At 41.0% G+C, this 14631-nt stretch overlaps 1 protein-coding gene across 3 annotated transcripts in view; it reads right to left on the bottom strand.

Annotated features, from left to right (window-relative positions):
- Window positions 1–9030: 9030 nt before the first annotated feature.
- plcb3 (phospholipase C, beta 3 (phosphatidylinositol-specific)) overlaps window positions 9031–14631 on the bottom strand; it is a 55840-nt gene continuing 50239 nt past the window's right edge. For all 3 annotated transcript variants that reach the window (XM_071206646.1, XM_034105819.2, XM_034105818.2), the window contains 5 exons: window positions 13637–13713; window positions 13367–13456; window positions 13188–13245; window positions 12714–12800; window positions 9031–11362 (listed from right to left, as the gene is read on the bottom strand). In XM_071206646.1, the coding sequence (XP_071062747.1) occupies window positions 11078–11362; window positions 12714–12800; window positions 13188–13245; window positions 13367–13456; window positions 13637–13713 (597 nt within the window). In that variant the 3' untranslated portion in view covers window positions 9031–11077. The remainder of the gene's footprint in view (window positions 11363–12713; window positions 12801–13187; window positions 13246–13366; window positions 13457–13636; window positions 13714–14631) is intronic.

Consider the following 14631-nt stretch of genomic DNA (forward strand, 5'->3'; position numbering starts at 1 on the left):
TGAAGCACTTTCTAAATAATAAAAAGAGAGTTCATATGTATTTACTGCATGTATGCGTTGATGAAAAATAAGCCATGTGCAGTAATATAGAAAATTGAGGATGCAACGCATTGGTATGAATCGTGATGCACCGGGATATCGAACCGAATCGAATCGTTGACAGGATAATCGTAATCGAATCGAATCGTGAGACCAGTGAAGATGCACAGCCCTAATACCTCCACCATTAAACTGTCATATTCTGCACATTTATTATACTATCTACATACATCTTATAAGAGCATAATACATATGTATAATATCAGTTAAAATAAGTGCTTAAACATACAGTAGTTAACATTGCAGGAAAGCAATATATTAGTAGGGCTACTTTGTCAGGCTTAATATGTATACCCCCAAAGCTTTTTTCTTATTCAAAATAAGACCTTAACCTAAAGCAGGGGTGGGGAACCTCCGGCCCCCGGGCCGTATACAGCCCGCGAGACCATTTGGTACGGCCCTCTAGGTAATTTATAAACACGCAAAAAAGACAAAAATGTAAGAAACCTAGACCGCAAACAAATTAAACAAGCGAGTGCCTGTTTTTCCTGGCCAAGGTCATGGTCCTTGAACACAACACGAGACTAACGTGTCATTACGTGGTATATGTCTTATTATTATTGTCTGACACGGGTGCAGTTCTGACGGAGAGCACCAGAACGTCGCTCCGGCCAAAAAATTGCAGTACCCCATACACATGCCGCAGTTTTTGCGTGGCTGTGTCTTTAGTTGAAAGCCCAGTGGCGATCTGCTCATCTGTCATACTGATCATACAGTCAATAACTTTGTTGTTATTAGCATCTGGTTAGCTAGCTGTGCTAACGAATATAAGAAGCTTTTTCTACAACCAGTGAGGTAAAGGCACATCTTTATATGATCATTATAGTTGTAAAAAAATAAGAGAATAAAGTAAACAGGTATAAAATACTATATGACAGTAAAAAAAAGTTGTTATTAATAAACAAGAATACAGTTTGAAAGGGAAGTGATTTGTAAAATATCCATAAAGAAAAAGACATCTGCTTACGGCCCGTCCACACTACAGCTTCAAAAAAAGCTTGGAGCTCGGCGTGTCTGAAGCTCGACTCACATGAATCTCCCGCCCCTGACACACAAGCAGCAGTTTGATTGGCTAGAGCTTGTACTGGCATATGATTTGATTGGCTGACGCTTCCACCGAAAGTTTCAGAAGCTTCAAAAGTTAAACATTGCTCAACTTTTGCAGCCTGAAACGCCAGGAAAGCTCCACTCTGCTTCCCACAATGCAGTTCGGCGGAAAGTGACGTCACCCCATTCAAAGTGAATGGGCAGAAGCGTTGGAAACCGCTTTTGAAGCTGTCGAAGCTGTAGTGTGGACGGGCCGTTACAGTTCTGTTTCATATGGGTGTTGAGAGATGTATCCATGGAGCTCCTAATGTTGCTCTCAAAGTGCACCAGATTGATGCTTTTCACTTCAACATTTAAAAAAAAATCCTCCTGGGTGAGCATCCCCACGGACCCCCCTAGAGGAGGTTAGGTCCCCCCCCACTTAAATCATGTACACATAGGAAACTAAATACATTTGCATACATCTTGTGTCCAATATCTTTCTATTTTGGTGGTCATGCCACAACCGTGCACGTGCATGCATGCGCGAGTCATGGTCAAATATCTGGATTAAGAGGTTGCTTTTTCTTTGCACAACATGAAAGAAAGGCCAAATTAATGGGCTGTGGTTTTAGTTTTTTTTAAGCAGAGGTCAATCATTTGTACGGCCCTCGGAGGATGTTGAAAACATTTAAATGGCCCTTGAGAGGGAAAAGGTTCCCCACCCGACCTATTGTTTAATGTTTAAATAAAGCTTTATTAGTTTGTCTGTCTGTGTCTCCTATTAATATCTACACTGAACAAAAATATAAATGCAACACTTTTGTTTTTGCTCCCATTTTTCATGAGATGAACTCAAAGATCTAAAACATTGTCTATATACACAAAATAACCATTTCTCTCAAATATTGTTCAAAAATCTGTGATAGTGAGCACTTCTCCTTTGCCGAGATAATCCATCCCACCTCACAGGTGTGGCATATCAAGATGCTGATTAGACAGCATGATTATTGCACAGGTGTGCCTTAGGCTGGCCACAATAAAAGGCCACTCTGAAAGGCCAATCTTTATTTGCAGAATTCTCTATATCAAACGCCATAAAACAGTGTGCTTGAGCACGATGGTGTGTAGTTGGTTTTACAAAATGTCTTGTACTATGAATGAAGTGTGTGCCATTTGGTGCAAAAGTTTGGTTTTGGTAAGTGTTTCTGTAGTTCTGGGTGCAGTGCTTAAGTCTGCATTATATATGAGGTGTTTTGCACTTTGTGTGTATGGTTTTGTGAATTGTGTTTAGTGTTTTGAGAAAATAAGCCCTGCTTTCAAAAAATGTGTTTTATCATTGAAAAAAACTGTAATATGAACACAATGTTAATCTGTCTGTTATGTGAGGTGATCTCTGCAGCTTACAGTTAAAGAAGCATGTACTTGTTTTTCACTGGGTAAATTGGAAACCTGTAATAAATATAATACTTTGCCCTTTCAATTGTTTTTTTCAAAATGTATTTACCCAAGCTTAATCAGTCTGAGTTGCAGTGCCAGTCTCTGGTTCAATCAGTCCTTCTTCTGCCCCAGTGGCTCCCAGGACTGGTGTGGGCTCTTCTAAAGATGGTATATCAGATACCATGCTGTAGAGATCAAGTAGTGCGATGGATGACCTTTTTCTGGCGCGTTTATAACTGGCATGTGTAGCAGGGGAAGGTGCTGTGATTTTCTCGTGGCCCAATTTGACAGACGGTGCCCAGTCAGGATGATTTTTGTCAAAAAGTGCCACTTGTAGGTCAGTTATATCCTGGGTGAACTGTTAATTAATACAAGTTTGACCTCTTTTGACAGGACAAGTCAGACTTTAGATATATTTAAAATGCTGGTGTCAAGACATTGGAACATGACAAATAATTGAGGAAACCAAAAGCCTCTGAAAAGGTGCCAGGGACTGTACAGCCTTTACTGTTTACATAATCAAATGGCCAGTAGGGGGAGGAATTACTTTAAATTACAGTTAAACAAAGCACTGCAGGGGATTAACAGACTGGTGTGAAGATGACCAAGGGATGACTTTACTTTGTAGATAGGCCTACTCCACAATCTGATATGTCGATCGATGACAGACTCCAGGATTCCTATTTCCTTGTTAAGATACATGTCTTAGTACGTGGGTTATATGTTCATTTTGAATGTTTGTATGTAAAACCCGACACTTACCTGACGTGAAATGATCCCCACAAACGCGAGTATAGTTGTGGTTGGATGGTTTGAGATCCTCCCGTCCGATCCTATTGAGCAATTTTTCCTGGCGACGCTTTGAAAGTTCATATGTTGCTTCACCCTGGTGTGTTATAATAACCGTCGGCAGCCTGTAAAATGACTTCGGCCCCCTGTTTCGATCACCTCTGTTGCCGCAGCCAATAATGGCACAGAAGTTAACCATTGTATGTCCGGTAAAAAGCTAACATTGAACAGGTATGACGTATTACGGTGTCTGTTTTGGTACTCCAGTATGGCCGTTGCGCTGACCGTGACGTCATATGCAAAGCCTCTATAAATAACGAACTACGGCAGATATGTAATATTTAATGCAGCCGAACCGTGTATTACAATGCCGTTATGTGATGACCTTCAAAGAGGCAAACAAACTCGGAATAAAGTATTATTTTATTTTTAAAAATTGTTTTCGGATTTCACATCAACAGGAAGTCCGGTTAACTATAATGTCCGTGCGCAACAATAACAAACCCATAGATCCGCGGGTGAATAATAATCACCACATTACACACATCCCTTCAGATTTAAATTTACATTATTTATGTATTTCGTGAGGCCTTCTAAAATGTTTTAAATATAATTAGGGTTGTAGTTGAAGAGTTTGTAAATTATTGCGTTGCACAATCGTACAACGGCACGTCCATTAATTCCACAACCACACACATGGATTAACATCGATTTAATACATTAATGTAGCTTTTGTTTCTGCTAAAAGAGGTGTCGACCAGCTGGGGCAACAAGAAAATCGGCGAAATCGAGTGTGACTATTAAAAAATAAATAATTATTATATTAATATTGACAATAACAACCGGCTGTCGGGGTAGCATTTGCTGGGGAGCGTTCTCATGATGTCAACGCTATGGAAGGTCTATGAAGGTCTAGTAAACCCAAAGCAGAAGAAGAAGTGACGTCAGCGGCTCATTTGCGTAATCTTCCCTCAGGGAACTTATTCCGGTGTGAACGCGATCTGTAGGCCTACTCACCCCCTAAACCAGGGGTGGGGAACCTCCGGCCCCCGGGCCGTATACGGCCCGCGAGACCATTTGGTATGGCCCTCGAGGTAATTTATAAACACACGCAAAAAAGAAAAAAATTAAAGAAATGTAGACCGCAAAAATAATTAAACAAGCGAGTGCCTGTTTTTCCTGGCAACGGTCATGGTCCTTGAACACAACACGAGCCCGTGTGATCACGTGGTATATGTCTCGTCTGACAGGGGTGCAATTCTGACGGAGAGCACCAGAACGCCGCTCCGGGACTTCAACAAATTGCAGTACCCATAAGTCCGTAGGCTACACATGCTGCAGTTTCTGCGTGGCTGTGTCTTAGTTGTAAGCCCAGTGGCGATCTGTTCATCTGTCATCCTGATCATTCAGGCAATAACTTTGTTATCATTAGCATCTGGTTAGCTAGCTACGCTAACGAATACAGAAGCTTTTTCTACAACCAGTGAGGTAAAGGCACATCTTTATATGATCATTATAGTTATCAAAAAACAAGAGAATAAAGTAAAAGTTGTTATTAATAAACAAGAGTACAGTTTGAAAGGATAGTGATTTGTCAAATATTCATAAAGAAAAAGTAAATCTGCTTACAGTTCTATTTCTTCTGGGTGTTGAGAGATGTTTGCATAGATCTCTTAATTTTGCTCTCAAAGTGCACCAGATTGATGCTTTTAACTTCAATATTTAAAAAAAAATCTTCCCAGTGGAGCATGCCCCCCTGGACCGCCCTAGAGGAGGTTAGGTCCCCCCCACTTAAATCATGTTCACATGGATAGGAAACTAAATGCATTATTTGCACACATCTTGTGTCCATATCTTTCTGTTTGGTGGTCATGCCACAACCGTGCACGTGAATGCATGCACTGCATGAAAGAAAGGCCAAATGAATGGGCTGTGATTTTTAAGCAGAGGTCAATAATTTGTGCGGCCCTCGGAGGATGTTGAAAAAATTGAAATGGCCCTTGAGAGGAAAAAGGTTCCCCACCCCTGCCCTAAACGCACCAGGAGCGTCTGCGCCGCGTTGTGCCCTGGGGTATTAAGTGCCGCGGCACTAAGTACAGCAAAGTACTCTGTGTGAACGCGGCTTATGGGACGCCCTGCCCGTTGAAAACTGACTTACAAGGGGTACCCTGTATGCAGTGGTGTAGTGGAGATTTTTTTACTGGGGGGACGCTATTTTAAATTAGGTCATCCCAAACAAGTGCGCACGCGCGCAGTGCACTCACAAAACGGGCAGACAGGTCCACAGAAACTACCGGTATGCTTAGTCCTACTTTACTTACTGTACTGCAAAAAGCAGACGGCGCTGCGCTCAACAGACACACACAGACTCAAAACCATGGACACACTGGCACATACGTTACATAAACAATGTATAGGCCTACATTGCATAAACTACAGTATTGCAACTAAGCAGACAGCGCTGCTTTTCTCTCTCTCTATCTCCACTTTCAAAATATATTTAAAACTCATAACAAACAAAATTCCCAAAGTTGTCCTGAAATGAACTTATTAAATAAACAAAACGAAAAATATATATAGCCTACTAATGCAAACATTGAATCTGGAAATTATTCTGATTAGGCCTAGCCTACATTGCAAATAAGCAGACAGCTCTGCTTTTTTTACACACACACACACACACACACACACACACACACACACACACACACACACACACACACACACACACACACACACACACACACACACACACACACACCTTGCGTTTTGAAGACTGATTCACTGATACATCAGATATGGATGAACAAACTTTGCAGCCCAGTTTCCCAGCTTTGCAGTCTATCCACGGGTATGTCTCTTGTTTCCTCCGCCACATCTCCTCCGTCCATACCTCTGGGAAAGGTGAGCTTGAGCTAGCCAGGGGAACGTTGCTAGCGCAGCTAACGTGCACGTTAGCTAGCATTATCCACGTCTTTAGGCGGCTCTTCTGATGATGTACTGTAGTACTAGTAGCAGCTGCACTTGTAGCTTCGGTGCTGCTAGACTCTTTCTTCTTGTGAATTATATTCTTTTTAGAAAAGAAGTCAAGTAAAAAATGTTTGCCTGCCATTATAGAGCTTTTTCGTTAGCGTTCTTGAGGGAAAGAGCTGCCGCAAAATCGGCGGGCGGTAAGCTGGCCGTGACACCCCCAGCTCGCCGCGGGGTCACGAGCCTGATGACTAATCATAATTCTTTAAGGAAATCGTTTTTATTTTTTATTATAATTACTGTGAAATGTATTATGTTTTTGTCATTATTACAACAAATACACACTTGCAACTGATAACACTGGCAATGATTTTATATTTATTAGACTATTACAAAAAAGATCATGCTCCAAATAAGTGGGGGTACGGCGTACCCCCGCGTCCAACGCCCACTACACCACTGCCTGTATGTAAATAGAGTGACGGGGAGGGGCCCTGACCGTCCGTCAATATGTGACGGGTTGGGAGTGAGAACGTGTTACTTCTGAAGCCATAGCTGTGCCTCGAAATTGAGGGACCAAAATCAATGACAAAAAACAAACTGTCTTCTTCATCACACATAAAAAAAACAACCACGGTTCAACTCTGTAACAGGAAGTTTATCACCGAATGTTCAGTCATATACTTTATATTAATTATGAATAAAATATTACATCTCATTGTATAGTATTCCCTTACATCCAACAATCATTTACACATATACAGTGTCAAACAACGTATCACACAACTATTGTATCTGGCATGCTTTCTTCACTATGTCAAGTGTACGAACTGATTTTAATTAACTTAACTAGTCCAAAAGCAAAAGATGGTCCATAATTGAGTGGAACTGAGGAGAAGGAAATGGGACAGAGGGGAATAAAAAGAGAGCAAGAGCAGACATGACAGCCAGGGGCCGGGGGGGGGGGGGGGCTGCAGGGAGACGAGTCACACCAAATGTCTAATAAGAGTCAACGAGTGTTTGTGTGAGGCTGCAGCCAGCACAGTGTCTGATGGGACGCTGCTGTGTTTGGGTCAGAGAATGGTCATGTGTCTGTTTGAGTGAATTCAACATAAACAAGACAGAAATAACAGAGGTTAAAGCTCACATCTGACATGAAACATCCACCAGGCTGCCTTCAGGTGGAAAGGAACTAGCTAACGGCATTAGCAGAATTCACTTTCCTCTCTGTGTGTGTGTGTGTGTGTGTGTGTGTGTGTGTGTGTGTGTGTGGGGGGGGGGGGGGGGTGCAACACACCAAAGCCCAATTCAGGCATGTATTAAAAAAAAAAAGAGAATTGATGTCTGCCTTTTTAGTGTCATGGTTTACACTCAAAGACAATTATGATCCTGATTCAAAAGCTAGTGTCATAGTAAAGAAAATGTGGGACTATAAACAACGTTTTATTAAATAATCAAAGGTAACACAAGGGGTGGGTAATCGATTTACAATTGGACTTTTTAGAAGTTAAGTATTCCTTTAATTCTGCGACTGGTTGATAGGACTATGTGAACTGTGCACATGCTAATGATTTAGCATGCAGTGTGTTAGGCATGTTAGGTAATTGCAGATAAATATTAAAAACAAAAATGCTAAAACAGTATTTCGCAAGGTTCATCACTATCAGTTGTAATTTAAAAATAAAACCTATTTATACTGTAAGTGTGACTTCAAGTTTAATTTTAATAAACAGCTAATGAAACAGTTAACGGGGATTTCAAGTAATAATTTGTGGTATTTTACCAATCAATCAACGCATTACATTAGATGTATAACTAATGATCTAGTATTAAAGCAGCTCGTTGACATTTAATTACAACATTATAGCCTTCGAGCTAACAGGCAAAAGATGAATCTGGTGTCAAACTCCCAAATTCCATTGCACCAATATGAGTTTAGAACTACTAAGACACCATATTTATCTTCCTGCACAAAATGTCCAAACAATTCATGTTGTTTGATCTACAAAGACACTCAACACCTCACGTTAAAGCCACTGGCTGCCAGGTAGAACCAACATGTATTTTTTACAGTAGAGTCTAAAGATCGAACAACTTAAGCTATTTAAAGTAGTCCTGATATGTGCCATCTCCTTTAAGAATGGTTGTTTTGATGTAACGGGAAAGAAGAACAAGCAACAAAAACAGAGATTGGTATAATTCAATCAAGCATGAAAAGAGTCTCTACTGAAACGGGTACATGTAATGTACATATCTTATACTTTTTTTTTTTAATATATGCTGCTGGACTTAAAACAACGTTGTCCAACTCAACCCTTAAAGCAGACCGCCTGCGAGGAATGTCTAGTCTTTTTTCTCCTCCTTTTTTAGCAAATGGTGGCTGTTTCACCTGTTTAATACTCAGACTGTATGCATTAGCTTCCAAAACTAGATAGCAGAGCATTTACATTCTGTATACAGACAGGTATGGTGAACAGGCTGGCAATCTTCTACTTTAAACATTATTAGAGCTCAAAAGGTCAGCATACATATTTAAAGGAAGTGCTCACACCAGCAGGATGTTGCTGCTGCGGTCCTATACATTTAATACAAACAATTTGATGCACTTTTTTTGGGCTCCAATATTTCTTGACCTGAAAAGCAGGTTGATTATTGTAAAAGATGCATTTTACACTGAACTGAATGAAAAAGACTACCACAAAATAATACGTTGTTAAAATTCCATTTAAATAGATGTTAGTTTACAAAGACGTTTGTGTGGGGGGGGGGGGGGGGGGGTAGACAGATAGACAGGCAGCCAGTGCTCGCTGAAGGATGGAGGACAGGAATCTCACCCAAAAACAATCTATCTTTGAGAAAAAGCAGAAATGATATTCTTCCCTTAGCCTTCCCTGACCTTCATCCCTCTTCAGCACTTGTGGTCAGTAGTCAAATTCACATAAAACTAAACATTTACATGGAATACATAGAGTGCCATCATTATACCCCTCAAAGCAGCCAAGACAACTAAACAGAGTGGTATACAAGAACAAAAAAATAGTCTTCAAAAATGGCTGAAATAAAGATAGAGGAAACTTTTAAAGTACCGTTTGTGCACTATACAATCCTACATTCAATATTTGGCTTAAATGGACAAACTGGGGGAGCTGTGTGGGATCATTTTAAGACATATTCACCCTTAAATAAAATATAACACAACGACTGTTACCTATAAAATGATATGTTAAGAGGTCACGCTCTGGATTTTGAGGCTTCAGTGAAGTTAAAGCAAAGAGCTGGGGCTTCTTACCACATTATAGAACAATTAAACAATTTGGTATATTGAGCAGATCTACAGATCTGCAATAAGAACGCAAAAGACCACCCTCATTTGGTGATGCAGACCTCAAATACAGGTGCATTTTTACATTAAAACGTCATGATGCAGCTTTATATCCTCATCTGAAGAGCGCCTCCTACAGTGCCGATGCTTTTAAAGCATACTAGGATAGAGCAGATGTCACATCAAGGGATTAAGTTCTGAACGCACACACACACACACACTTTCAAATACCCTTGAAAAGTTTCGGCCATATTTGTAAAGTTATGGGATTGTGTCTTGTTTTTCAAACGGGATAGATTGGATGGGATGAGGATTTTAAAGGCTTTCGGCCACTGAACCAATTAACTCTGAGTGTGTGCCACTGCATTTGTATAGACGCCTCATTACAAAATACAGTGTTGTGCGTGCGTGCGTGTGTGTGTTTGTGTGCGTTACATCACTCAAGCCCTCCCTTTTTTCTCTCTCAAACAAACACACTCTTATCTAGACAGATGGATGGATGTCTGCTGACCTCTGCCAACCTCCCATTCAACCTTGTCTGGATTCAGTTTGGAGGTTAGAGGTCAGAGACTTGATGCTAAACAATGACGCTGCGAAATATGTGTGTGTGTGTGTGTGTGTGTGTGTGTGTATGTGTGTGTGTGTGTGTGTGTGTGTGTGTGTGTGTGTGTGTGTGTGTGTGTGTGTGTGTCAGGGTACAGTGTAATAGGATGATCACGCTCCATGAATGAAAGGCGTTAAAATAAATAGCCAACGCTGCAGCTCCCCTTGCTGGTCAGCTCCTGCCATTACAGTTAAAAACTAAACTTTTAAACCCTTTTGTTAAAATGTTTCCCTCTTTTACTCTGGAAAATGATCTCTCAGCGTTGTTTAAAAAAAAGTGTATGTAGTACTTAAAGAACTCCATAGGCTTTGTTTTAAATAGTTCCTCATCTATTTCTAGGGAATAAGACCATTATGAATCTACTAACATCATATTACCATTAATTGCTTTGGTTATTTATTCTAAAAGGTTTCCCTCAACAAAGTCATCTGTTTTCAAATCCTGCTCTTCTCTCTGCACAGTTTAAAGCTTTCAAAGTGAATAAGATGTGAATGTAAAGCTGGTTTCTAACTACAGTAAAGCTTACTGACCAGACAATTTAAATGATGCTAAAAATAAGGCATCAGACGATATGACATTGAAAGCAAGACATAGACCGAAAAGTAAAAAAAGTAATGATTCTAATGAAATCTTCCAACAAAAAGGCATGTGCATCTGACAAAAGCAGCAAAATAAAAAATTATATAGCTCTGTAGACACGAACATAGCAGTCTGTAATAAAAAAAAAGGAATACAATTAGTAAATAATTAATATCACTACTATCCCACATTATAATCATTATAGACCCCAGTTGAATGTAAGCATTTGCTTTTTACAAGTGATAGTTTTAACTGAACGACATCTCCGCCTCTGATAGGACAGGAGTGGACGAGGAAGTGGAATCAGCCAATGAGGCGGTGCTATTGTCCATGCTCCTGTTCCAGGGGCAGCGGTCTGGCGTGGAGCAGTTGGAGGGGGGGCCCGACCTGGGGCTGCCTTGGTTTGAAAAGGGCGAGTACAGGGCGTCTGTCCTCAGCCCTTTGTTGTGCAGCTCCACCTGGAGGTGCTGGCGGATCTCCTCCTGCAGGCGCTCATACTCCTGGTCCAGATCCCTCTCCAACTGAGACTGGAGCTACAAGAGAAACACAAAATACACCAAAATATAAACAAATATATTCAAACATTTAATACTATGGTGTCCTATGGTCTTTGTAGGTAACATGAAAATAGATATATATATATATATATATATATATATGGACCCTGAGGAGGAGGATAATATTCCGGGGGAAAACGTAACATTTCAGATTAAATAGGCACATTTAAATACGGTTATTTATATAAACATAATTGAAATATGATTATTTATATAAACATAATTCTCTCTCTCCCTCTCTCTCTCTCTCTAGGTCGTCCTCAGACGAGCCCTCCATCGTCGCTTCCAGTCATCCCCGTTCTCCATACATCTGGCCAGTTCATTGGTACTTTGTGCTCCTGCGTCGTTCTTGAGTACGTCCACGTATGTTTGTGCGGGACGTCCTCGTGACCGATGCCCGTGTGTTGGTTCCCACAGCACCAATTTGCCGGCTGGCAGCTCTTGATGCCTTTGGCAATGTCCTGCTAGTCTCATTCTCCTGGCTGCAATTTTCTCGCTCCCCCTTGGTATTCCCTCGTACAGGATGTTGTTGGTTAAATGTACACTCTTGCTGATGTTAAATACTGCTCGCAACATTCTGGTGTAGCATAAACATAATTGAAATACGGTTATTTATATAAACATAATTGAAATACGGTTATTTCCGTGTCTGTTTTGGCCGATCCAAGCCACCGTACTGGTTTAAAGAAGCTGTCGTGGCGTTTTAATCCGTTTCTACATTTAATAGCCACTTTCCTCTATCGGGGTTGTGCCTCTCTTTGCTTCCAAACAAACTTTGTGGAGAGAGTTGTAGCGTTGAATCACATCAGATTTATTCTTTGATCAAGGCGGCATACAAGCATGAAGACAAACTTTCTCGCTTCAAATTAACTAAAAGTTCTCCGTATCAAAAAAGAACAAAAAGAACACGGTCAAAAGACTATACCGCTTCCCGTCTAATCACACAGTCAGCTGTGTACCATTGTCATGCCATATATAGGCATATAGACATGCACGTCATACCCGACAGCGCACATTTGACAGCAAATAAGTGACCCTTAAATGTATATCTTTTTAACTGTAGTGTGACCCACAAAAATAAATAGTTAAGAGTTTACTCTAAAGCCTTATATTAATAAGACAAACATTCAAACCATAAAGATGAAAGGAAAATGGCTCTAACAGAAGCAATATGGTCGCGTGACTCAAGTCATTTTAATCTCAGAGAACCTTCTTATCACCCCCCCCCCCCCCCCAGCTCCATACTTATTCATTAATACCTATTGTACAATGACCCTGATTTGTTGTGGTACATCAATGTCAGTGTGAGTCCATGTGTTTTGCTCACCAGAGGAAGTTCATCATCTATGTGTTGCAGCATCTCCCGGTGCCTCAGCATCAGCTTGTCCTGCCTCCTGGTCTGAGCCTCCTCCAGCTGGGGGGGAGGAAATAAGAGAAGGAAGGGAGTAAGACATAGGAAGGAAGGAAGGAAGGAAAGGGACAATGGGAGGTACATTGGATGGGTGTCAGATGGGGCAGAAAAGGTTGCAAGGAAAGTAGAAATGGAGAATGGACAGACGGGAAGAAGAGCAATATGTAAGAGGGGATTACAAAAGAAAGGATGAGGGAAGGAAGAACGGAGGATAAAATAGGCGGAAAAGAAGATGATGTGTGTGAAGAGGGGAGTAAAGATGATGACAAAGGCAGAAAAATGTACAATAAAGTAGATAAATGGCATTCCCCAAGGACTGACTGTGTGTGTGTGTGTGTGTGTGTGTGTGTGTGTGTGTGTGTGTGTGTGTGTGTGTGTGTGTGTTCTTACCCCGCCGATTAAAGAGACAGAATCCTGAATATGTTTCCTGTTGATCTCATTCAATTCCCTAGAGAGAGAAATAGGGAGAGGAAGAGAAGGTGCAAGAGGTGTAAAGAGATGTGAATAAAAACACCGTTCCGACTGCCTTAACATGAAATAACATCTCTAATTCCAGACGAGCTCATTACGTTTCTGCCTTGTCTTTGTCGCGGGTCTTGGCGTCGCTGATGCTGTTCTGTCGCTTCCTGTCCATGATCCTCTGGAGCTCTTTCTTCTCCCTGCAAGTACAATGACATTACATCCAACTGAAGACCACTTGCAATTACCAGAGGGGACCTTTCATGGGAACATTTTTGTGAATGTTATTCAAAAACAATGCTTGTGGCAAAACCAACAGTCCCAATATGGCATTATGGAGAAAACTAAGACCTATTGATGCCATAAGCAGCTGCACTTACTTCTCGCATGTCTCCTTGAGCTTCTTCAGCTGAGCTGCTTGGCATTCATTGGCCGTCTCCTTTAACTTCTTGAAGGCCTGAAAACAAACGGCAGCAGACGTCCAGCTGTCAGAGAATCGCTTTTTTAGAGGTCAGCTAATGAGGAGTGTTTGCATATTTAAGAATTCATGCAGGGGTGCTGTGTTATTCGAAGTGTGTCACCTTGAGCATGCAGAAGTATGCAAAGAAGTGTGTGTGTGTGTGTGTGTGTGTGTGTGTGTGTGTGTGTGTGTGTGTGTGTGTGTGTGTGTGTGTGTGTGTGTGTGTGTGTGTGTGTGCGTGTGCATGCTTTATCGATTATTAATAGACATGCCCCCCTTAGAAAATTCAGAGTCAAGAATAGGAACACTCCATGGTTTACTAGAGAACTATCGGATCTAATTCATGATCGAAATAAGCAATGGTCCTTAGCTAGAAAGTCTAACACTAGTGATGACTGGCTTCTTTTTCGTGTCCTCAGAAATAAATGTTGAGCCCTGATTACTATCTGAGCTTAACCACTGATTGTTTTAATGACCATTCTAAGTTCTGGAAAACAATTAAATCACTTCAGAACAAGAAGGTTTCTAGTTTCCCAAAAAAACTGAAGGTCAGTGATTCTTTTATTTCAGATTCAGATGGTATGGCTAATGCTTTCAATGCTCACTTCAAAAAGGCTGGTCCCATTTTTGATGAGCAAAGTCATGACTCTCTAAATGGTCGTACTCACAGCCCAAGTCAAGAGATGAACTCCCCTGTTTTTGATTTAGCTTATTTCTCGGTCTCTGAAGTCTTACAGGGTTTGCACTCAATTGATCCTAAAAAGTCTGCCGGGCTTGACGGCCTCGACCCGTTCTTTTTAAAAATTGCAGCTCAGATTATAGCCCAACCAGTAACTGATATTTTTAATCTCTCCCTGTCCACTCAGACACTGCCAGCTGTGTGGAAGCAAGCTCTGGTATCGCCCCTCTTGAAAG

The sequence above is a fragment of the Pseudochaenichthys georgianus genome, chromosome 18 (assembly GCF_902827115.2).
Source record: "Pseudochaenichthys georgianus chromosome 18, fPseGeo1.2, whole genome shotgun sequence".
In the NCBI taxonomy this organism is placed as follows: domain Eukaryota; kingdom Metazoa; phylum Chordata; class Actinopteri; order Perciformes; family Channichthyidae; genus Pseudochaenichthys; species Pseudochaenichthys georgianus.